Source organism: Ursus maritimus, unplaced genomic scaffold, assembly GCF_017311325.1.
Source record: "Ursus maritimus isolate PB19 unplaced genomic scaffold, ASM1731132v1 scaffold_20, whole genome shotgun sequence".
NCBI classification, from domain to species: Eukaryota; Metazoa; Chordata; class Mammalia; order Carnivora; family Ursidae; genus Ursus; species Ursus maritimus.
In genome coordinates this window covers 39,431,377-39,456,523 of record NW_024424453.1, presented here as the reverse complement: position 1 = coordinate 39,456,523, position 25,147 = coordinate 39,431,377, and the positions used below count along the sequence as shown (strand labels likewise).

The 25,147-nt window shown below is 42.4% G+C and overlaps 1 protein-coding gene across 7 annotated transcripts in view; it reads left to right on the top strand.

Annotated features, from left to right (window-relative positions):
* THRB (thyroid hormone receptor beta) overlaps positions 1 to 25,147 on the top strand; it is a 369,571-nt gene that overhangs the window by 338,703 nt on the left and 5,721 nt on the right. For all 7 annotated transcript variants that reach the window (XM_040636879.1, XM_040636878.1, XM_040636875.1 and 4 more), the window contains 3 exons: positions 2,517 to 2,722; positions 13,435 to 13,581; positions 19,199 to 19,457. In XM_040636879.1, the coding sequence (XP_040492813.1) occupies positions 2,517 to 2,722; positions 13,435 to 13,581; positions 19,199 to 19,457 (612 nt within the window). The remainder of the gene's footprint in view (positions 1 to 2,516; positions 2,723 to 13,434; positions 13,582 to 19,198; positions 19,458 to 25,147) is intronic.

The following is a 25,147-nucleotide window of genomic DNA, read 5'->3' as shown; positions in this document are numbered from 1 at the left end:
CGACATTTGTGTGGTGAGAGCTTCATGGACTAGTCCTAATATTTTTCAAAAACAGAGACAGGGATTTATTTTATGGACATTTTTGGAGATGGGGCACTGGCAGAAAACATCGTGTTCAGTAATTTCTGAAGAATGTGAAGTCGAGTGCTATAGCATGAGTCATCCTGCAGTTGTTGTTTGTTATATTTTTAGCCCATAAAAACATTCTAAGCTCCAGTCCTCCTACCCAGTTTTCAAAGTGCCACAGCATATGGTGGTGAGATTAGCCACTGGAGTCTCTTCTTCCCGCACCATGCAAGGGATTTACACCAGTCACTTTAATTAATCTAATAATAAAATAAGAATTGTGTCGTTCAGAATGTGTGGCCTCTGTTTTGCCAGGCATCAGGGTTAATGGTTTCTGTTGGCATAGTGTTTTGCACCTCGATGAAAGTTTCCAACTTTTAGTTTAAAAAGAAGAAAAAGAAAGAAAACAAAAAAGGAAAGAAGAAAAGGATGCAATGAGGATTTTCCTCAGAAAAGATGAAATAATCATGGCTCACATTTATGTGAGAAACAGGGTTCTCTCAGCAAGAACAAAAAAAATCCATGAAATGCCGTGCTTTGGCCACTAAAAGAAGACAGAATAGGGAATCTTTAAAAAGGAGGAGTGTTGTGTGAGGGTTTTAGGCTGGAAATCCTGGGTTAATCCCCACCCCTGGCTAAGTGTTCTGTCTTCATCTTTTAAAGACTTTTAGCCATTGCCAACAATATGCCTGATAAGGATATATGAAAATGATTGACCTAGAACTGAATATTTAGATGTGTCACCATAAGTGACTGTTACTATTGAGTGTCCATTTCATTGTTTGATTGAGAAGTTAAAAATAGGAATGTTTATAAGGTTAAAAAAGCTCAGTGTTAATCTGGACTGGGTGGAAATTAATTTTGAATGCACCCTGAGAGGCATTATAAGAGCTCAGGCTTTATAATCAGAAAAACTGTTGCAGTCCCATATCTGCCACTTATAGCTGTGTGACCATCGGACCTAACCTCCGGTTTCCCTTCGGTGACATCATCACCTACCTTGCAAGTTGTTTTCAGGATTAAATTAGATAATGCATGTCAAATGCCACAATCCCTAGCAGAGGAGGCATTTGGGAAAGGGGGCTATGAGTGGAGTCCACTCCTCATCCCCCTTTAATAAGGGAACCAAAGTGACCTAATAGGGCTCATTCACATTTCCCACATTTGCCATAGCTCACCTGATTTGGATGATCCAATCCAACTGAGATGACCTGGGGTTTCAGTATTCTGTTTGTGGAATAGCTGAGTACTTTTGGTTCTCTTCCTCCTGCTATGTTTGCTTTTTTCTTTTCCTACCAGGTCACACCTTCATCAAGAAATGGCCCTAGGACAATGATGTTGTAGAACTGGAATCAGGAGTCCTGGGTCTTGCCTTGGCTCTGCCATGAACTTGCTGTGTGACTTTAGGCAAGTCATGATCTCTCTGGATCAACTTCCTCCTCTGTGAAAGGAGAGAGTTGGGCTAGATAATACCAAAGGTTCTTTCCAGTTCTAAAATACTATGCCTTGGTAGCATAAAACCTGAGCCTTTCCATTCCATTGATAGTTATTAAGAGTCCTGTAAAATGGTTTTGTTTTGGAAAATAACCACAGAAGTAGAGGTTTCTTGTTATCTGCCCTTCTTATGTCCCTTTTGCATAAGTGGTAAAAGTCATGGCTCTATTTACTGCATTAGCACATTGAATACCCTGTGAGGTGAGTATTGTTGATCCCATTTTATACAGGAAGAAATGAAAGCTCACGGAGCCTAAGCAACTTGCCAGAGGTCACACAGCTAGAATGTGGTAGTGTCAGGATTCAAACCCAGCTCTTTCTAGATTCCAAAGCCTGGGCTCTTTAACCACCATTGAGGGTAGACCAGTTAGAGACTAGAGCAAAGTGAGTACCTGGGCAGCCTGAGATAGGCCGAGCCTCATTCCAATGAGCCCTTGAGGGAGCTAATAAAGAGTTGGGGTCCTTTTTATCTGAGGAAGAGATCATTAGCCTCCTGCTCAAGAACTTTTCTTTAACCTGAAGTTCTTTTTACTAAGAGCCATTTGAGGGCAGCAGAGGAGGAACAGAGACCCTAAGAGTGAATCCAGATGATTGGCTATAGACGCATAGACTGAATCATAGACTCATCTGGGAACCCATGGGTAGGACAGATTTTACTTCCCTCTGCTTCCTTCTTCTTAGGGCCACCTTCTGTGGAGTGGGGATGCCCATTGTCCAACTTCCCGCAGAGCTTTATTTTGAAAAGCTGGCCAGGCATTGGGAGTCTGGCAGTAGGTCTCATGTGGGACCATAGCTAGTCAATGGCAGTTTGCTGCCAAAGGGAGAAAATACCCCAGTGTGACCCACCATGCAGGACCTGCTCAGCCATCTGGCATGGGTGGTCCGGGGCGCACGTGCAGTCTGCCACGTGTCTGCCAGTGTCCATGTGTTTCGTCTCATTTTTCTTCCCCTCCCAGTGGTACTGGATGACAGCAAGAGGCTGGCAAAGAGGAAGCTGATTGAGGAGAATCGGGAGAAGAGACGGCGGGAAGAGCTGCAGAAATCCATCGGGCACAAGCCAGAGCCCACAGACGAGGAGTGGGAGCTCATCAAAACTGTCACTGAAGCCCACGTGGCCACCAATGCCCAAGGCAGCCACTGGAAGCAGAAACGGAAATTCCTGGTGAGGCTTCCCGGCACAGCTGAATATCAGCTGCATGCTCCACACTTTCTCCTTCAGGTCACTCAGTCCTCATCACCCTGGGATGCTGGTGTTACTGCCCCCATTTTTACTGATAGGGAAACTGCATTCCCAAGAAGTCAAGTGACTTGCAGAGTCAGGATTTGAATCCAGGTCTGTCTGAGAACAAAGGTCACTCCCCCCATCCGTTGCTTGTGAGTCACTAAATTCTAAAGTAGTTTCTTACGCCACATAATCTGTTTCCTTTGCTGTTAATAAGGCCAGCCTTAAATCAACTAATTAGTAACATTCTTTACCTGCCAGCTTTCCGCTTTTATGCCCATTTCTTCTCCCAGATACCCATTTATATAGTTAGTCCCCTAAACTCACCCCAAGATATCCTCTTTAGAATAACCCCTAGAATGAAGTGTCCCATATCTCAAATGTATTTTTATGTCAATAGAAGTCAAAATTTTTAGTTTAAAATAAATGAACTTGAGTCCAGGAAGACAAGGGGAATGGGGAGTACGGAGGGGGTTTGGAGGTGATATATGGAGAAAACAGGCCTTTCTAGGCCCTTGGAAGATCAATGTTGAATGTTTTTATAAAAACTAACCACTGTGAAAGTCCTTCCCATTCATTTCTCCTTTGGACCTCACAATGCTTTGGGTTAGGCTGGAATTACTATCCCCATTTTACAGATATGCAAACCAACCAAAGGCCTTATTTGGTTCACCCAAGTTCACACTACTAGAAAGTAGCAGCCAGGCCTAGAAGTCCAGGCTTTCCACCTACCTCACCAGATGGACTACCCCACCCACCACCACCAGCTGGTGTTTGACCATCTCAGAGACTGACCTTGCCCTTAGTTTATGACAGTGAGCACCTCACTGAGCCCCAGCAGCAGATATTCTGTGGGTCTGTTTGTCTCTCCAGGTTACATTAGCATTCCTTCCCATCTGAACAAAAAGGTATGGTGTATAATTGTCCTTATAAGGAGACAGTTTTCATCACCATTATAAGGAGATAGTTTTTTCATGGAAACAGTATAACAACAATCTTAAAGAAAATTTTTGGAAAGAAAAAGCTGACCCATAATCCACCTGCCATCAATTACTTGCACTGTTGTCAAGAGCAGGTTCTAACATACTCTGTTGATGGCATCTGTGAACAGTAACATTAGCAAACACTTAGAGAGCTCTTACCAAGTGTCAGGTTCTATTCTAAGTGCTTTCCATACATTAACCTAAGCCAACCATGTAGGTAGATGTGGGTAAAATCTCCATTTTACCCAAGCAGAGAACTGAGGCAGAGAAGTTAAGGAAACTTACAGAGCCCCACAGCTGGTAAGCAGTGGTGATGGATGGCCCAGCTCCAGGATCCATACTCTTAATCACCACACTGTGGACTTGGTCACCTACACAAACCCAAAGATCCTTTGAAAGACACATGTCTTTGGAGGGGCAGCCTCTTAGTGCCTTGATCTTGAATCCTTGGGCCCACTGTAGTATATCTGCCAGCAATTAGAAAACATGAATCCTGGATAGATAGATCAATTCTAATCCAACGTATTTGGGGCATAGCAAGATAGGGTCCTGCCTACCCCAAGCCTAAATCTATCCTCTCCCTAAATGTGTGAGCTATCAATGGACATTGTGGAAACCATTTCCAGGCCTGATTTGAGAGTAGTGACAGAGCTGAATTTCAAATACAGTGGAAGATTTGGGGCACATCTGGACTTCTAGGGAATTTTACACTTCAGTTTTCTCTACTCCAGAAAGAGAATGAATACTAGTCTAACTAAACTCATTTCAGTGGTCACAAGGATGCTTCTTTCTAGACTCTAAAGATCTGTTCTTTTATTTAAAAAAAAAAAAACATTTATTGAGCAGCTACTGTGTGCCAGAAAGTGAATAAGTCAGCTCTATTCTGGTGGAGGGAGAAAAAAAGTAAGGATTAAACAAACAAGATGAATCCAGGTGGTGATATGTGCAGTGAGGAAAACAAACACCATGACGGGACAGAGTGATGGTGAATTGGAAGTGGAGAGAGACTTCCCTTCTCTGAACAGGGTGGTCAGAAAGGTCTCTCTGGGCAGGAGACATGAGCTGCGTCTGAAAGCTAAGAAACAAATTCTATACGGTAAAATCCAGTCAGATCTCTTTATGCCTTGTGGTCTCTTTAGCAAAGATGACACGATGGCTAATGATTTAAACCAGATCTGCACCTTTAGCTCAAAGGCCCCTAATGCTTTTCATCAGTCTGATCATCTACAGAAAGAACCAAAGAAAGTATGGCACAGGATGATTTGCCATTAGTGTTTTTGTCAGGGCCATGCGGTTATCCAGGAACAAGAGTTCTCTTTGGGAAGCTGACATTTACAGAGTAACTGTTTTACCCACCTGTCTCCCTCCCAGGGTGGAGCCAACGTGAAATGTATATTTTGTAGATCCTTGATCTGTTCAACAAATTGTCTCTCTTGGTCCAAATACAACGAACTGCTTCTTCAAGCCATTTTTTTCTTAGAGGGGTGGTGGGGGAGATCAGAATACCTCCATGGTCCTGTCTGTCTCTACAATGAGCTTCATTTCTATCAGCCAATCCCCTTCTATGACTGGGATCACCACAGCATCTGCTCTACGGAAGGACTATGTTCCATTCAGTATTGTCACTTCAGTGTCCATCACATGTGTGGTTGAGACTTGTGGTAGCTCTTGTCAAAGATGGCTGCCATTACATCGTTTCTTCCCTGTGTATACAGGTCATTCTCTCCCATGGAGAGGTGAAGTCTGTTCCTCTCTCTCATTGAACGTGGGCTGGGTGTGTGATTCCTTTAAGCAACAGATTTTAGCAGAGTAACTTTTAAGGCTGAATCTCGTGCCAGACCAGACACCAGAAATGTGGGTAAAGAAGCCTACAGATGACACCAGCCTCTGCTGCTATTTGAGAACAACTATATGAGGGACCCCAAGTGAGAACCACCCAGCTGAGCCCAACTCTGAGCAACAGTAAAAATCTGTTGTTTTAAGCCACTAAGTTTTAGGGTAGTTTGTTACACACCGTAGATAACCGCAACAGAACTCAATAAAAATATTTGTGAAACAGAATGTACAGTTCCACTGGCCCATGCTCAGAGACAGTACAGTTAAGCCCTGTGTCTCAGCCAGTTTACATATTTACACATACCCCTTGCAGAAGGGTGACTCCGATTGAGTATGTATGCTCAGGATAAAAATTTCACTGAGTGGTGAATTATTCCTGCAAGGACATTAAGAATCCTTCATTAAAGGCAGCTTTGCTAAATGATATCCGTGTCTGAATAGGCTTCTTTATTCTAATAGACACATTAGGATTTGTGTCTCCCATGTGGCTGCCTCTATTCTGCTTACAACACTGCTACACATATTATTTCATTTATTTGTATGTGATGATGGCCCATCTTCTTCTGAAAAAGAATTTGAGAAGACCTATTATGTTAATAATAGTATAGTAATAGGGGTGCCTGGGTGGCTTAGTTGGTTAAGCAACTGCCTTCAGCTCAGGTCACGATCCCTGGGTCCTGGGATCGTGTCCCACATTGGGCTCCCTGCTCAGTGGGGAGTTTCTTCCCCCTCTGCCCCTCCCCTCTGCTTGTGCTGTCTCTCTGGCTCTCTCCCTCCAATAAATAAATAAAATCTTTAAAAATATAATAATAACAGTATAGTAATATATCAGAAGGGACCAAAAATTATATGTTGTCATAAAAACTGGAAGTATTCATTTATCTGGAACAGGAAAATAACTTACTCCCCAAAAGAAGATTCTTCATTTTTCACCCTAACACCAGGACTCAAGTCAGAAATAGAGACTGGTGGTTTGACCTGGGTTTCAAATCTATATTTGCGTCTGTAGAAATGAGAGTCATTGGCAAATAAACTTTTTAAAAAGCCATGTAGATTTTCATAATAATTCCAAAGCCACTCTTTAAAACTACTTCCAAAAGCATTTAAATCATAATTTTCTAGTTTTCTCCAATCCACCCAAATCCCTGATGGTACAGAAGTGCCCAATGTAACCACCCTTCGGGTGTGGTGACAGCAATGATGAAACAGAGAAGTGCACTGAGAAGGGAACAAGGGCCATCTGAGCCAAACAAGGGAAGCAGTGTCTTCACCACTGGTAATTCACTGCTACACCTCCCAGGGGCCGGAAGACATCGGTTTGGAGTAAACCCTGTAGCAGCAACAATATTGTCTGTTGACATGGTGTTATTATTCTGCTCCCTTCGCTCACATGCAAAGGTACGGCTTTGGATGGATTTTCCATGCAAGTGTAAAATGTAACCATCAGAACCAGGGCCAGCCTGCCCTCCTTTTCCCCAGCAGAGCTACTGTCTGATTTCACACATACTCCATTGCAAAAGCCTCAGTAAATGGGCATAAGCAGAAGGGCCAGGCATGATGGGTGATTTGGCCCCCGTGGTCTGTGTGGACAGGTCATAAGACAAGAACAACCAAGTCAGGAAGGCTACTATTACCCAAAATTACAACTGCATCAGAAGACGGCAGGGTCGTATAGTCATATACATGGAGATTCAGTCACACAGCCTGAGTTCAATACTTGTCTCTGTTGCTTTATATATATTTTTGTTGTTGTTGCTTTTTGGTTACGTGACTTTGGGCAAGTTCTTTTGCCTCTCTAAGGCTGGGATGACATTACACCCCAGGGTATAAAAGTTGTAGGTATAAGTGCTCGGCACATCATTAACAACCACGTAAGTGGTTCTTATGTGCATTATCCCCACAACCCCCATCCCCAACATCCGTCCCTGCTCATTCCAGGAAAAGGGAGAGCCTGTAGTAATATCCCAAAGCCCAGGGACTTTTAATCACCATTGGTCTGGTGTGGGCCTTCCTGCCCCTCCTTATTAAGGTGCAAGAAGATACCCTGTGATCTCACAAAGGAAGGGAAGAGTCCCGTCTGGCCCCATCCCACTCTGCATATGCCAGAGAGTTGCAGGTTCAAGCCAAGAAGCCCTCAGCTCTGAGCCAGCCACTGCAAAGAGGCCAACAGACAGCATCTGCTACTCACCTTGAATAATACTGAGGAACAGTCAAAGCAGAAAGGCACTTAGTCTCCATTTGTGTATCAGCAGCTAGTGACACAACTGAGCTAGGTGTTCACCCCTGCACACACCCCGAATCTCTCCCTTCGTGCCCCCCCACCCCCTCTACTGCCCTGGAGGAGACATCCTGGATTCCATATTGTCCCGCACCCCACATCCAGTCAGTCAGAAAGCCCTGTGCCCGGCTCCCAAGAGAGGTTTGAGTTCTTCCACTTCTCTCCATCTCTACTGCCGCCCTGATGGTCTGGACCACTTCATGTCCTGCCCAAAGAGCTAGTGCCGCCGGCCCATTTCTTCCTCTGGCTCCCCACATCCCTACCCCGCATAACCACCCAAATTCTCATCCCGCTGCACTCTTATTTGAAGCCCCTCAGTGGAGCCACACTGCATAAGCCTCTCTCCTCCCCAGAGCCCATCCTCGTAGGACCCCTGCCTGACTCTGTCCCTCATCTCACATGCCATCTCTGGGCTCTGAGTACATGGTCCTCCTTCCTGGCCTGGGATGAGGCACTGGCTTTTCCTTTTGCCTTAAATGCTCTTCCTCTGGCTCTGTGGAGGGCTGCCTTCTTGACATTCTTCCAGTTAAAGCTAACACATCACTTCTCAAAAAGCTCTGAGCTGCCCATCCCCCTCCTGGGCCCCATATACTATCATGTCACCTCCAGTCGAACCACAAATAGAAATACTTCTGTGAGAGTATTCTTTATATTTATTATCTGTCTTCCCTCAATACAGTGAAAGTTCCTTGAGAGTACATTGTTCACTGATGTAACCTCAGCATCTAGAACCAGGCCTGGCCCCATAGTAGTTGCTCAATAAATATTGGTTGAACATGCATAAACATACATTTATTCACTCAACCAACCAACAAGCATTCTGTCCTCCACCTTTTAGCCCAATGTTTTCCACACAGTAGACAAAGAAACTTAAAGCTTATGCTCCGCACCCGAGAAGTTCCTATCTTACTGTGTACCTACATAACTGCAATAAAAAGTGATAGTAATAGGGGCGCCTGGGTGGCACAGCGGTTAGGCACCTGCCTTCGGCTCAGGGCGTGATCCTGGCGTTCCGGGATCGAGCCCCACATCAGGCTCCTCCGCTATGAGCCTGCTTCTTCCTCTCCCACTCCTCCTGCTTGTGTTCCCTCTCTCGCTGGCTGTCTCTATCTCTGTCAAATAAATAAATAAAATCTTTAAAAAAAAAAAGTGATAGTAATAAATGCCTAAATGCCACATGAGTGATGTACGTGGGCCACCATCTGTGTTCCAATGAGCTAGGCATCATTTCACACAGGTCATCTGCAAAGACTTCAAGGAGAAAATAGAATTTGAGTGGGGTAGGATTTGGAATTGGCAAAGATAAGATGGAAGCGGGGACTTGAAAGCAAAAGTCAGGAGGAAAGGCAGCTCCAAGCTGCAAAAGTGCAAAGCAAGTCGGAGAGGAGACATGAATAGGTAGGCGGAACTGGCTCGGGAAGTCCATTAGGGCAGTCAAGGAAGGGGCAAGTCGGGATGAGACCTGGAAGCACCCCAATGAGAAAGCTAAGACAGTTTGAGCCACTGAGGCAAACACCTGGCTTTGCCCACAGTCTACCCTGGTGACTCCTCCTCAGTACCTGAGCTTGATCTCAATGCACGCTCATGTGTGTGTGAGCACATGTATCTCACATCGTGGATTACAAGGCTACTAGCTGTACTAACGTATCTAACAGGTTCAATTAATGTCAAGTATTTGTACTCTTCATTTCTATTTTCCAAATATCGTAGCAAATGATGTGAAAAATCTTTTGGGAAGTCACAGACAAGGTTGCAATGCTCAACCTTCATTTCTTATATCTCATGTGTTAACTCAGGTCAATTCAGACTCCATCTTCTATCTATCTATCTATCTATCTATCATCTATCATCATCTATCTATCTGGTTTTTTCTGGTATCCAAGATCCATTATGGGAATAAAGCTTGATACAATAAAAAGCTTTTGCTTTGTATATGATTTTACTTCTAGCAATTGTATTTTCCATTAAATACCCAATTTAATGGGTATTTAATTTTTTTTCCTACCCTGGTATTTATTTGTCAACAGAAAAGCTTGTGAGGTGGTTACATTTGGAAGTTTAATTTTAATTAAAATTGTCATATTTCCTTGTATAATTCCCCTCCTTTTTTCAAACCTTTAGAGGCATCACAGGTGTGATTCAAATGCTCCATGAGCCCACAGAATAAATGGAAATTTTTAAAATCGGTAGTAACTTACCGACATTTCAAAGGACACTGATTACCATTCAATACAATCAGGTTAGATATATCAGTGTTCAATGACAAGACATTTGGACAAACTATAAAAATATTAAAATATTGTTACTTTTATTTCTAAAAAAGCTCACCCTATGTGTGTGTGTGTGTGTGTGTGTGCGCGTGTGTATAGAAAACTCCCTTTCTTTTTTAATGTATGACCATGTTCCTTTTATCAGTTGATCTTCATAACAGAGTTGTAAAATAAGCAAGGCAGGTGAGATGAGCCTCACTTCTGCGGTGGGAGGAATTATAAAGACCAGCAAGGAGGTGAAGAATGCCAGGAGGAGCAGTGCCCAAAGGAGGACCTGATACGCCTTTTCCCTTCACTCAGTCTATGTGAGAAAGACAGGCAGAGAGAGAGAGAAAGAAGCTGTACGTGTGACTATTCCATCAATTCTGTCTGCATCCAGAAAGCCAGCAGAGCAGTCACCTCCCATGGGCTTCCCATGCCAACAGTTGCCCCAAAACATCATCACTGACTATGATAACATGACAGACTAGGTTCCTTTCCCATTCACTTGCTGCCCACAAAGCAAACAATAAAAAAGAATAAAATAAAATAAACAGAAGAACCTACTGGATAACCCAAAAAAAGGTCAAGGCTGCCAGTTTGTTATGTAATGTATTTTAAAATCCTCCCCTAGGCTGTAACCACAGCTCCTGCCACACCTAGGAGAGGGCCTGGGCTGCTCCTGTTGACCCCGGTGCCCTAGTAACAAGTTAGTTAAAAGAATCACCCTTTGCTTTTCTTTGTGCTAAAAATTAGAAGTGAGCAATAACTGGGGAGGTGTGAGAAGAAAATGGTAACTGATTACTCTGAGCTGGATGTGTTACTGCCAGCCCAGTGGTTCTCAAAGTGTAGTCCCAGACCAACAGCATCAGCATGCCCTGGGAAGTTGTTAGAAATGCAGGTTCCCGGGCTCTATCCTTGACCTACTGCATCAGAAACTCTGGACATGGGAACCCATCAGGTGATTCTGACACAGGGAAGTTTGGGGACCATGGCTGCAGGTAGGCCACAGTCTTGTCACAAGCAGTGCCCTCATGACTCTGCAAGTGAGGGATTCAGCTTTGCTTGACTAGTTCTGGGTGCCAGATCCTCCTGCCCATCTCTGTCCACTGTCCCACATCACCCAACCCTGGGTGCCTGCTTCTGGTCTGTTCACTGTGGCTCTAGGCCACGGGACAGTCATGAGTCCCTGATCCCTTTGATCACCTTCACAACTTCCAGCAAGGCAGTGGGGGAGGCCAGTAAGGGAAATATTGGGAGGAGTAGAATTTTGCCACCTGGTGTCAAAAGTGTTCAGGTTGTGGGGCACTTGGGTGGCTCAATCAGTTGAGCATCTGACTCTTAATTTCGGTTCAGGTCACGATCCCAGGGTCATGGGATCAAGCCCCATGTCGGGGCTGCACATGAGTGCTCGCTCTCTCAAATAAATAAATCTTTAAAAAAAAAAAAAACTGTATAGGTTGTAAAAGCCTCGAAGTAGATGTAGGGTTCCTGGAAGATTGCTGTGTAGAGGCTGGGTGACCAACATCCCAGTCCTGGCCTCAGGGGATTGTTCTTAACCTCCCTGAGCCCTTTGCTCATCTGCCCATCAGGATTGTGTGAGAACTACTTGAGATAATGCACTTCCTCAAAGGGGCTGTCTCACCTGCAGGCCACAGATAAAAAGTGGTCATAATTATCACAACAAGAAAGGGCAACAGAGAGGACTGCTCCTGGCAGGTAACACAGGTGACAATAGGAGCTATGTGAGAGACCTTGATGGTCTTGGAGCCCTCAGCTAAGGAGCTGGAGAGTACCAATGGACACTGGGGAGGCTAACTGAGCATAAGCACCTGGGGGACTTGCTAAAATTCTGGTTCTGCACCATTAGGTCAGGGGAGGGGCTCAGATTCTGCCCTTCTAACACCTCCCCAGATGATAATCCAAACTGCTACAGCCCCTTTGAATAGCAAGGCTATGGCTTTTGTTATTGGGCAAGTCAAGGGCAGAGAAGTGCCCCGGGGACACTGAATACTAGTAATACTGTCTGCCTGAAAACTTGCCAAGTTTACACAACTCAGTTCCTACAGGTGACCTAGAGGTCTTCCCCCTCAGCTGTCTAAGACCTCCTCCAACTAGAATCTATAGGGTAGACAGGAACTTCGAGCCCCAGCAGCTGGGTCAAAAGCAAGAACGAATCCACAGGGTGCTACTTGCCAATGATGTAGCTTGGGAATGTTGATGATGTCCAGAGCTGAAGTCTTTGGTTTTTATTAAAGCACAGGGACAGCACCCGTGGGCAGAAAGAGCTGTTACACTGGGGTCCTGAGGAATGGCTGATTATATACTTGGGATTTGGGGGAGGTAAGGAAAAAGGGAGGGGTCCAAAAGGACTTTTATATGCTAAAGAAGACTCTCAGGCTACTGGAGGCCCTGCTATTGTCAAGCTAAGGTTGTTTTTCCCTCTAGCAAAGCATTAACATAAGACAGTCAGACACTACATCAAATACTAATGATGTATTATATGTAGGCTAATTGAAAATAATTTAAAAAAATAAATAAAAACTTTAAAAAATGGGGGAAAAAAGACAGTCAGGAGTTTTCTGGAGGAATGTCACACATAATCCACCCAGGAATCAGGGAGGTGGGGGCTGGTTAGGGAGGTGTCAGCTGGTGCTTTGTTTTCAGCTTGCCTTCTGCTCCCTCATCACCAGGGCATCCCCACCGCACTTCTCCATCATGGCCCACACATGCCAGAATGTGCAGAGCTCTGAAAATGCCACCCCAGAGCCCCCAGCACATACGTCACCTGGCATCCTTAGTGCATTCAGAAACAGGACCCTCCTTCTCTCACTTGCTTTTGCTTTAATTCTGCAACAATTCTGTGAACATTATCACTGGGGGCTCTTAAAGCAATGGCCAAGACATGTATTTTTGCTTAGAAAACAAAACTACGTGAAAACTGCGTAGTTTATTAATGAGCAAAGTGAAAACCGGAAATTGTATAGCGTGTCAATTCAGAAGAGATTTTTCTGCCACATGAGAACTATGATAAATAAAGATCCCTTCAGGGGCGCCTGGGTGGCGCAGTCGTTAAGCGTCTGCCTTCGGCTCAGGGCGTGATCCCGGCGTTATGGGATCGAGCCCCACATCAGGCTCCTCCGCTAGGAGCCTGCTTCTCCCTCTTCCACTCCCCCTGCTTGTGTTCCCTCTCTCGCTGGCTGTCTCTGTCAAATAAATAAATAAAATCTTAAAAAAAAATAAAAAATAAAAAATAAAGATCCCTTCAGGTTCTTCGTTTACATCTTTCTTGTATCTCCTCCTTAGCCAGAAGATATTGGACAAGCACCAATAGTAAACGCCCCCGAAGGTGGAAAGGTTGACTTGGAAGCCTTCAGCCATTTTACAAAAATCATCACACCAGCAATTACCAGAGTGGTGGATTTTGCCAAAAAGTTGCCTATGTTTTGTGAGGTGAGGAAACTGTTTTTCCTTCTTTGTTATTTTTCATTATAGTTCCATCAATCTCCAGGAATGTGGAGGATTATTTATAATTTAATATTAATTACTAGGGACTTAGTCACATGAAAGCAATGTCAGTACAAAATGAAAACGCACTGTTTCACTTTTATTTCCCTACCTTCTCTATTCAGTCATCATTCATTAGCTTATCCATGTGAGGCTGACGATCCTATCTATCTATCCACTGACTCCCGGCATAGGGAAATATGACAGCAATAACTTCCGTTCATTTGGCACCTACGATGTCCCAGTTACCGTGCTCAACTCTGACCATGTTAAATGCAATCCTTATAACAGTTTTGCAGGATAGCTTTAATTAAGCCCTTTTTATAGATGGGGGAAACTAAGATTGAAGAGATTATGCTAACTTACCCAAACGGGGCCATGGCTTGAGTCTAAGTCAATATGCTTTCCATCACATATCGTAGCAAAACAGTTGTGTGATTGTTTCCCCTTCAAGAATTAGGATCTCCCTCACAGAGAATGATCTTAACTCCTTAACTCTCCTCTCTTTTCTTATAAGTTCACCCTTTCTTGCCCCATCTTTAGGCCACCCTGAAGAGCTCACCCACCTGAGTTCATAGGCTTTCCCTTTGGAACACCTCATCCTTCATCCCTAACTTTAGCAGTTCTACTATGTGGTACCTGGAAGCATGGGGGCTCTGCAGTCAGCGGGATGGACAGGAATCCTAGATAAGTTATTTGGTGTCTTCAAATCTTGGTTAAAATGGGAAACATAATAGTATTTACCTCCTAGAGCTATTGTGAGGTTTCAGTGGGATAATATAGTCAGGTGCTTGGATAGTGCCTCGGGCCTAAGTGTATCCATAAATTCCAGCTGTTAAGGTGCTGTTTTATCTATTACATTACCATCCTGCCTCTAACCTTCCTTTTTTCAATCAAGTGGAGAATTTTGCCCTTTGAAAAGCCCCATCAGGTGCCAATCTTTTGCTCTCCCCATCCCCAAGGGGACCCAGAAAGATATCAAATAGAGAGGTCCACATACTGCTGTGAACCTGTTACATAAGCTACCGAGTGAGAAGTGAATCTAGCCTCACCTAGAAAGAAGCCCTCTCCTAACTTGGAATGATTCCATCCTGCCTTGGCTTCCAGCTCATTTGTGTCTCTGGGTTTGCAATAATGGGAGCCCAGCTGGAGTCTAAGAGACCTCAGACACTGATGGGGAAACTTCCCATTGCCTGTTTTGAGCCTCCACAAAAGCCATATCCAGGACAGAGCAGTGGGCTTCAGGATGCAGATGTCTGACCCCCAGACCTAGCTGAGAGAGTCATTCTTGTCCCCTGCTTCACTGTGGTGGGGGCCAGGGTACCTGATGTGCTGGCTGGCAGCCCTGCAGTGGGAACCACTCATACCACACCCCCAGAGGAGCTGGTGAGTCCTGAAGAAGGAATTTTGACATATCTGTATTTGGTGTGGAGCTTCCCATGTTTCTGATCATCTTTTTTTTTTTTTAACTAGCATTTATTAAAGTTTGGAAGGTTATTAAAAATAACATTCAAGGAGTGTCTGGGTGGCTTAGTTGGTTGGGCATCTGCCTTTGGCTCAGGTCATGATCCCAGGGTCCTGGGATCAACCCCCGAGTCGGGCTCCCTGCTCAATGGGGAGTCTGCTTCTGCCTCTCCCTCTGCCTTCCCCCTGCTCATGCTCGCTCACTCTGTCTCTCAAAATAAATAAAATCTTTTAAAAAAATAATATATTCAAGATAATGATTCATGGTAACACCACCTAAAGATAAGCTGCTGACATTTTGGAGCCTATTTTAGTATTTTTCAATTACGTATATATACATGTATACACACATATATGAAATACGAAACATTAATATAATTTATACCATAATGTACATCCTGCTTATGAAACTACTTTTTTAAACCTTCTATTAAAGAGTAAGAGGCACATATCTTAAAGGTGCAGCTCGATGAATTTTCACATACTCAACACACCCATGTAATAAACACTGAGGTAAAGAAACAGCATTACCAGCACCCTGTTGTGCCAGACTTTTTACCCTCAACAGAACATACATCATTTAAAGGTTCTTTCACAAATATGTTTAGTGACCACATACTATTTTAAAAAATAGATCTACATAATTTAGGTTATCTGCTTTGACTGGATCTTCAGTTCATTTCCCATTTTTCACTAATATAAACATTCTACAATGAGCATCCTGGTGCCTATGCCCTGCTCACAACCCTATTTCTTAAAGGCAAATCATAGAAGTAGAATTTAAGGACCAAGGTATATACATCTTTTAAGGCTTCTGAGATGTGTTGCCAAATTGCTCTCAAGAAGGGTGCACACTCTCACAGCTGTGCCAAGCGTGCTGGTTTCCTCTGATTCTGGGTGTCATCTTTCTTTTTTTGTTCACTGGGTTGAGTTTGTTTTCCTGGACCTTTCTTGGTCCACTCTCTCTCTGAGCTGTGTCCCTTGTCCCCATCCTTGGTATCTGAAGAACATATTAGTCATGTGTTCCCCTTTGAATACCCACCAAAAATGTTTCTTAGAAAATGTAAAGCTCATGTAAACCAACCACAGGGAGATATTTCAGTTAAAGAAGAAAGAAAAGCCATCTCCACCACCAGTAACGAACACACCATGCACTTACGGCCATGGCAAGGGTGAAGGGTCAACATGGAACTTTTCAAGCGTGGGTTATGGTCAGCTTCTCTCTTCACGTTTCCCTCAGAAGTTTAATCCTGCTTCAAAATCATGATTCTGTCTCTCTTTCAACCCTGATTTGTGTAGTCTTCAAATTACAAAAACAAAACAAAACAAAAGCAAAAACAAAAAACGGGGGTAGGGAGCTACTTTTACAACAGAGATGCATATGTTTCCAGTGTTTGTGGCCCCCAGAGGACCTTTAAGTCTTTCTCACTCTCATTAGAACCCCAAAGAGGGAAACAAACTGTGCAGGCCCCTGAGCTGCCTCTGGAGTGGGCTGGAGATCCCAGGTAGTCTCGAGAGCCAGAGCTTTCCTGCCAGAGGCATTCTGGTGCATATGCTGTTCAAATTGTGCTCACAGTAATTTTCTGCTAAGATCCATGCCAACCCGCCAGCAGGGTTGGTGGACACCCAGGGCTTCAAAAGATCTAAAAATCGCTGCTGACAGAACTGCCAAAAACCACACATTCAGAATCACTTCTGGAGTGCAGGGCACTGTCATCTTTGCCAATCAACCTGAGTGATGTTCTCCTGAGGAGACAGGAAGAGACTACGGGAGTGTCCCTGCATCTCTGCCTGTCAGGCCCTTCTTGCAATGGTCTCACAGTGAAAGTATTGTGGCAGGTGACCAAGATCATTTGCCCACATGTTGAAACAAACCTCACCAGCATCCTATAAACCTTTCTAAAAGGGAAAGTTATCTGGCCTACTTTTTAAACTGTTGGCGATCCTTGACAAATACTTATTCAGCTTTTATTTCAATCTGAGCCAATCAACAGTAAGTTTTAAAAAGAAATCCTCTACTTCATCTACAATCAGACTTGGCTACAAAGACGCGGCCTGCCCAAGTTTGCATTCTTTGTGACAGATTAAAAATAAATAATTGGTTTGATCTGATCAGTAATTCCTCTTTGGTATTCTATGCCAGTGGTTCTGAAGAGTGGGGTCCCTGAAACAAAAGCAGGAGCATCCCCTGAGAACCTGGAGAATGCAGAAACTTAGAGGGTGGGACCAGCAATGTGTTTAACAAGCCCTCAGGTGACCCTGATGAGGCCAAATGTTTCCGTGTTCCCCCTAGGCATTAAAGCCAGCCTCCACCTACTTGGGCCAATTCTCCATCTTACTGATGGAGGATCCATCCAAGCTCAGGGTTTCCTATTTCCTACGATGATCTTGGGCTAGAAATCCAAGGATATAATCAAGGAATACAAATTAGAACCTAAATAAAAGTAAATCACAGGGATTTTTTCTTTAATGAGTGGAAGGAGAGAATTCCATGTATATATTCCAGAACCAAATATGAAATGACTTTTATTCATTAGAAAAAGCTAAGTAATTTGAAATTAAATGGTAAAGTGGCTGAGTTGCTAAGGTTGAGTTAGTGAAAAATATGAAATACCTAGCATTTTAAATGTAATTCAGTAATATTACCTTCAGTTTTACGTAACAATCAAAATTGAACTAGTCGAGTGTTGCCAAGAGTATTGCCCCAAAAGAATTTGTACCTGATTTCATGAAAAGATAGCAATTATGTATAATTTATATATTCGTTGTTTATGGAAACTTAGTCATATCCTAAGTTCTTCAAAAGAGTGTGTTCTCTTCTCTTTGCATTGGATTCTGAAAGATCTACCTTCAAATCCTAGCCTCACCCACAAAACCCTCATGTGACCCCTTAGCATGTTACTCAACCTCTCAGTGCCTGGATTTCCACTTCTGTAAATGAAATTGGAATTAGAATATTTACTTCACTGTATTTCTGTGAAGATTAAGTAAGGTGACATACGTAAACCTTAGCACAATACCCAATGCATCAAAAATATCCATTAACTAATAGCCTTTCAAACTATTTTGATAATGGCTTTTAATTAAACATTCTCTCTCACCATAAAGTAAACCTCTGATTTTTTGTTATTTTGCTAACACAAATGCTTTTTCTTAAGTTTATTATAAGTGTTATCACATTATCATAAATCCTAATTAACAAGGCAACTAAATATGCTTAAAACAAGATTACAGCACTGGCAGAGAAATCCAGTGTGTGGAGGGAGAATTCTGGTGCCTGAGGTACTGAGAACATAACCCTAAGAGCCAGGAGGTCTGAATTCTAGCCTCACCTCTGCCTCTATCTCACTGGGTGACCTTAGGCAAAGCTTTTACAACTCTGGGCCTCGGGGACAACATGCCTCTATACACCACCTTCTCTTTCTGTGACTTTTGAGAGACCCAAGGAACAAACTTGCTTCAAAAAACAAAGAGAAGCAGAGTTGCCAGCTGTTGACTGGTGGAACTATGAGAAAGGTAGGTAAGCTTAACATAAATCATGTTCTCAAGCAGTGATCAGTTAGTGTTATGATACAAACCCCCAGAGTAAGGGATTATTAGCACAATCTCACACAAGACTGCATTCCCAGTTGGAGATCTATATCCATCATAAATGAAGGGCAAAGTACTGACATTAAAATTGGTGACCAACTTAGAGTATGAAAAATGGTTGTTGAGGGGCGCCTGGGTGGCTCAGTCATTAAGCGTCTGCCTTTGGCTCAGGGCGTGATCCCAGCGGTCTGGGATCGAGCCCCACATCAGGCTCCTCTGCTGGGAGCCTGCTTCTTCCTCTCCCACTCCCCCTGCTTGTGTTCCCTCTCTTGCTGGCTGTCTCTCTCTCTCTCTCTCTCTCCCTCTCTCTGTTAAATAAATAAAATCTTTAAAAAAAAATGGTTGTTGAAAGTCTGCAGCCAAGTAGGAAGGGAAAAGCCATAGGCTCAAAGAGTGCAGGACCATGTTGATCACAGGATATGGTCCCTGTTGCTATTAAGGTACTCCATGTTATTCCTCACTGATATCTGTGCACTTATTCTTGCTGATGTGAGCTGGTTTTTTTCAGCTGCCATGTGAAGACCAGATAATCCTCCTCAAAGGCTGCTGCATGGAAATCATGTCCCTTCGCGCTGCTGTGCGCTATGACCCAGAAAGTGAGACTTTAACCTTGAATGGGGAAATGGCAGTGACGCGGGGCCAGCTGAAGAACGGGGGTCTTGGGGTGGTGTCAGATGCCATCTTTGACCTGGGTATGTCACTGTCTTCTTTCAACCTGGATGACACTGAAGTAGCTCTCCTTCAGGCCGTCCTGCTAATGTCTTCAGGTAAGCGCTCCCAGACTCATGACTGGGTGACAAAAGAGCTTTTGTGTGTCCGGTGCTAATTCAAATCACTTGATGAATTCCCGGTCCCCACCCTCTCCACCACCACCTTTAGCTTCAGAATCATAGCTCCCTCTCTTTCAGCAAGCAATTGGGAGTTTGCCAATGAACTGGGAACCAAAGGATGGTGTCAGGTAGCTGGTGCTTCCTGCAGTCTCCCAGCGTAGTAGGATGGACCCAAAGGAGCCCTTTTAAAGACTCTATGAAATGGTCCACCTTCAATGGACACTACCCAGGCTGATTTATAGTCATTGGCCAACCCCACCCCCTTCTGGTTTTATGTACACAGGATAAGGGTGTGAGTGACCACACCACTCCGTGTTAAGTTGTGGTTGAGGAAATCACAAGCAAAGACTAAAATTTGTTTATGGCTTAACTACAACTTAATTTTCAGCTATTTATTGCTAAATAGCACACCACCCCAAAATTTAGAGACTTAAAGCATCCCAAGATGGTGGGGGTTGGGGCTGAGACCTCAGACATAGCTTCAGGCCTCTCTCCATGCAGCCTTTCCTCTGGCAGGCTAGTTGCACTCTTACATGGTTGGTGGATTCCAAGGAGAGTTCCAAGTACATGAAAGCAGAAATTGCAGGTGTCTTAAGGCCCAGGTTTGAGTCATATAGCATCACTTCTGCCACATACTATTGGTCCAAACAAGGCCCAGCACCAGCCTAGAGTCAAGAGCCCACCTTTAGATGGGAGGAATGGCAAAGAGTTTGCATCCATCTTTAACCTACCCCAAGCTCATTTTGAGGGCTCCAGACTCCTTCAGTGAAGAGTGGATAATAAAGCTGACACTTTCCTCTTCAGAGATCATGTCATAATATATAAGAAATGCAAAATATGTCAAACCCTTTAAGGAAAGCTAGTCTTTAAACAGAAGGTAGTGGGGTGACTGGGTGGCTCAGTTGGTTGGGCATCTTACTCTTGGTTTCGGCTAGGTCGTGATCTCAGGGTCCTGGGATCAAGCCTCACATGGGGCTCCCTGCTCAGTGGGGAGTCTGCTTGTCTCCCTCTCCCCACACTTGCACGGTTTCTCTCTCAAATAAATAAATAAATCTTTAAATAAAAAATAAATAGAAGGTAGTTTCAGAGGCCTCCTGTGCCTTTTCAGAGCACCATCAGTTTAGCTGTGCCTCAGTGTTTATCACTCTGCACTATAGCTGTCAGCTTAACTTATCCACCTCTTCCTCTGGACTGTTCATTTTTTGAGGACAGAAATATGTCTAATTGTACATCTACTGCTTAGGCAGTGTTTAGTAGGACTTGGAAAAAGGTTATTGAATAAATGACTAAGTAGATGAGTAAATTATTTGTCAAAAGTACAATGAGAATCCTTTATAAAGTTCATGCTTCCTGGTTCACTCAGTAGAATTTCTTTTTTTCTTTTTTTTCTTTTTTTTCTTTTTTTTTTTTTTTTTAAGCTCATCTTGAAGTGTATTTGCTACAGAACATTTAGGTATGGCAGACTTTTAAAAAAATTTCTTTTTATTATGAAAAATCTCAAACAAACATAAACATACATAGAATAGCATAAGAAACCCTGTCGTATGCTGTGGTGGACAAGCTATAGGGCACCCCCTGTGTTCCCCACCTTCTGATGTTTACACCCTTGTACAATCCCCTCCCACTGAGTGTGTGCAGAACCTGTGACTTGCTTCAATAGAATATGATAAATTCAATGTCACCCCCATGTGATGAGGTTACATTATGTTATATAAGATTCGCTCTTGCTAACAGACTTGCTCCAGAGACTTTCCTTGCTGGCTGGCTGAAGTAAGCAGCCATGTTGGAAATCACATCACAGGGACCTGCATGTGGCCTCTTGGAAACAGGGTGGTCTCTAGTCAACAGCCAGTGAGAAACTAGAGTCCTCAGTCCTTCAGGAGAATTATTCTTAAAGAAATAAAATGGGTAACTTATCTAAGGACTCACTATGTGACCTTGAATCAACCCCTTATCTTCTCTGGGTTTAAGTGTCTTTTAAAATAAAGAAATTGAACTAAATAAGTGGGAATTACACTCCTGGAGAGGGAATTCAAGGTAATTTTTAGCTGAAATTGTAATGTTACAAAGACAATTTTAAATAACATTGAACCACATAGTGAGAAAGCTATTTCTCTTAGTTTTCTTTCTGCTTATATCTCCTTCTAAATAAGGCAAGGAGAGAGATTCATTTTGGTGCCAGTCTGTCCTGAACACCTCTCTAAACTCAATGACCTCCCTTTTTAACAGACGGAGCGGGTCTTGGGCGCAGTCTTCGGCAAGAATCTTTAGCTAAAGTTTAATAAAGGTTTTTGTCACGCACCCATTTTGGCGGTTATCCTCTATGTATGGCAAATGAATTTTTATTTACTGAATAATATAATGTTTCCTCTGTAGTGAGTTAATTTTAACAGATTGTTAAGCAAATAAGCTCAGTAAGGTAAATAAAAGGAGTATGTGGAGAAGGTAAAAGTTGTGAATATGATACCAAACCCTGTCAAGCACTTAACTGGATGATTCTTCTCCATCTTCTGATTCTGATGACACTGTCACCACCTGACAGCCCCGTGACATACTTAAAACCTTTTAAAAATCTTCTCCACCCTAATGACCTGGGCCTTTTTCATTAATACTGCCAGGATCAGGAAAATATTACAGGACACTTTACATTGGCATATGATAGTTCCATATTGGTGCTCCTTGGCTCCAGCCCTTCTCAGGGTTGTCCTCTAAGCCCACTGTCCTGGGTGGCGTTAGTTACACAGTATCTTAGGCCTCTTCTTCAGAGCCTTTTCCAGGAGCTGCTACTACTAAGTTCTTTGGTCCTGAAGTGATGAGCAGAGAGCTAAAATGGAAATGATCCGAAGGACATATCTTTGAGAAATTCTGTCTTAAGGAGTTAAAAACAGTCTTTGACCTTTAAAATATTTCTTCATAAACATGCTTAGTACCACTTGAACATGATCAAAATGTCCTTTCATTTTCTCTGTGTCATTTATAAGACCACCTTATCTTTATCTCTCAGCAAAGAACAGAATTTTGAGACCACAAAACCCAGGGGTGGTTTTTTTTTTTTCCCTTTGAAGGAATATACCCAGAGCAGTATTATGTTGATTTTCTATTTGGATGAAAAGGAAAAGGATCCTGTGGAGAATTCTGGCACACTCAAAGAAAGAGAGAAGACAGGGGTGAGGGAGAGAAAGGGATTGAGGAGATCCACAGAGCAGCACCGTCAAACACAGAGGAAAACACGACATAAAAATGCACAAATGACAATTCAAGCCAAATAGGGAATGCCAAAAGCCCATATATTTTGTTTCAACTCAGAAGAGTGGATTGAGACATTAGTGCTGAGCCTTCCTTATAGATTAAGCAGAACCTGTTTTGATTTTTACTAATACAGATCCTTCAATAACTGGACACTTAAAGTGTGAACGTACTGGATCAGAGCCACAAAGAACAAATGGAGGAGTACTGGGCAATGGGGTGGTTGGGCTCCCTGGAGTTCTATGAGGAATCCAGCCAGATTTATAAATTATTATTTTTTAATTTTTTTATTGAGGTATAATTGACAAAAAACATTGTATTAGTTTCAGATGTACAACATAATGATATGATATTTGTATATATTGCAAATATATAGACTGTGATGAAGACTTTCGAGATCTACTCTCTTAGCAACTTTCAAACATGCAATAGAGTATCATTAACTATGGTCACCACACCATACATACATTTCCAAGACTTATTTATCTAATAACTAGAAGTTTGTTTGTACCTTTAAAACCCCTTCATTCATTAAGCCCACTCCAGACTACAGCCTCCGACAACCCCCAACCTGTTCTCTGTTTCTATGAGCTTGATTTTGTTTGTTTATTTATTTGTTTTTAGATTTCACATACAAGTGAGATGATAGTGGTATTTGTCTTTCTCTGACTTATTTTCCTTAGTATAATGTCCTCAAGGTCCATCAATATTGTAAATGGCAAGACTTCATTCATTTTTTATGGCTGACTAGTATTCCATTGTATGTATATACCACATCTTCTTTATCTACTGTCCATGGATGGACAGTTAGGTTGTTTCTGTATCTTGCCTATTGTAAATAATGCTACAATGAACACGGGGTCCATATATCTTTTCAAGTTAGTGTTTTATTTTCTTTGGATAAATACCCAGTAGTGGAAATACTGGATCATATGATAATTCTATTTTTAATTTTTTGGGGAACTCCATACTGTTTTCCATTGTGGCTGCACCAATTTGCATTCCCAGCAATAGTGCACAAGGGTTCCCTTTTCTCCACATCCTTGCCAACACTTATTATCTCTTGTCTTTTTGATAAACAGCCATTCTAACTGGTGTGAGTTGATATCTCATGGTGGTTTTGATTTGCATTTCCCTGATGATTGATGATGTTGAACATCTTTGCATGTGCCTGCTGGCCATCCATATGTATTTTTTGGAAAAATGTCTCTTCAGATCCTCTGCTCAGGTTTTAATCAATTGTGGGTTTTCTTGCTATTGAGTTGTAGGAGTTCTTTTTATATTTTGGATATTAATCCCTTATCAGATATACGATTTACAAATATTTTCTCCCATTCCATAGATTTCCTTTTCATTTTTTGATGGTTTCCTTTGCTGTATAGAAGCTTTTTCCTTTGATGTAATCCCACTTTATTTTTGCTGTTGTTGCCTTTGCTTTTGGAAACAGATCCACAAAAATCACCAGCAAGACTAATGTGAAGGAGCTTACCATCTCTGTTTTCTTCAGGAGTTTTACGGTTTTAGGTCTGACATTCAAGTCTTTAATTTGTTTGTTTTGAATTAATTTTTGTGTATGGTGTTAGATAGGAGTCTAGTTTCACTCTTTTGCATGTGGCTGTCCAGTCTTCCCATCATCATTTACTGAAGAGACTGTCCTTTCCTCATTGTTTATTCTTGGTTCCCTTGTCATAAATTAACTGACCATATATGCATGATTGTATTTCTGGGCTATCTATTTTGTAATATAGTTTGAAATCAGATAGCATGATGCCCTCAGCTTTTTTCTTCTTTCTCAAGATTGCTTTAGTTATTCAGGGTCTTTTGTGTTTCCATAAATTTTAGTATTGTCTGCCCTATTTCTGTGAAAATGCCATTGAAATTTCGATAGGGATTGCATCGAGTCTGTAGACTGCTTTCAGTAGGATGGATATTTTAACAATATTAATTCTTTCCATCCATGAGTACAGATTATCTATTTATTTGTGTCTCCTTCAATTTCTTCTATCAATGTCTTTTAGTTTTCAGTGTATAGGTCTTCTACTTCTTGGTTAAATTTATTCCTAGGTATTTTATTCTTTTTGATGCTATTGTAAATGGGATTGTGTTCTTCATTTCTCTTGCCGATAATTCATTATTAGTATATAGAAATGAAACAGATTTTTTATATTAATTTTGTATCCTGCAACTTACTGAATTCGTTTATTAATTCTAACAGTTTTTTGGTGAAGTCTTGGTTTTCTATATATAATATCATGTTATCTGCAAATAGTGCCAGTTTTACCATCTTTTCCAATTTGGATGCCTTTTATCTCTTTTTCTTGCCTAATTGCCCTGACTAGAACTTCTAGTACCATGTGGAATAAAGTGCTAAGAATGGGAAT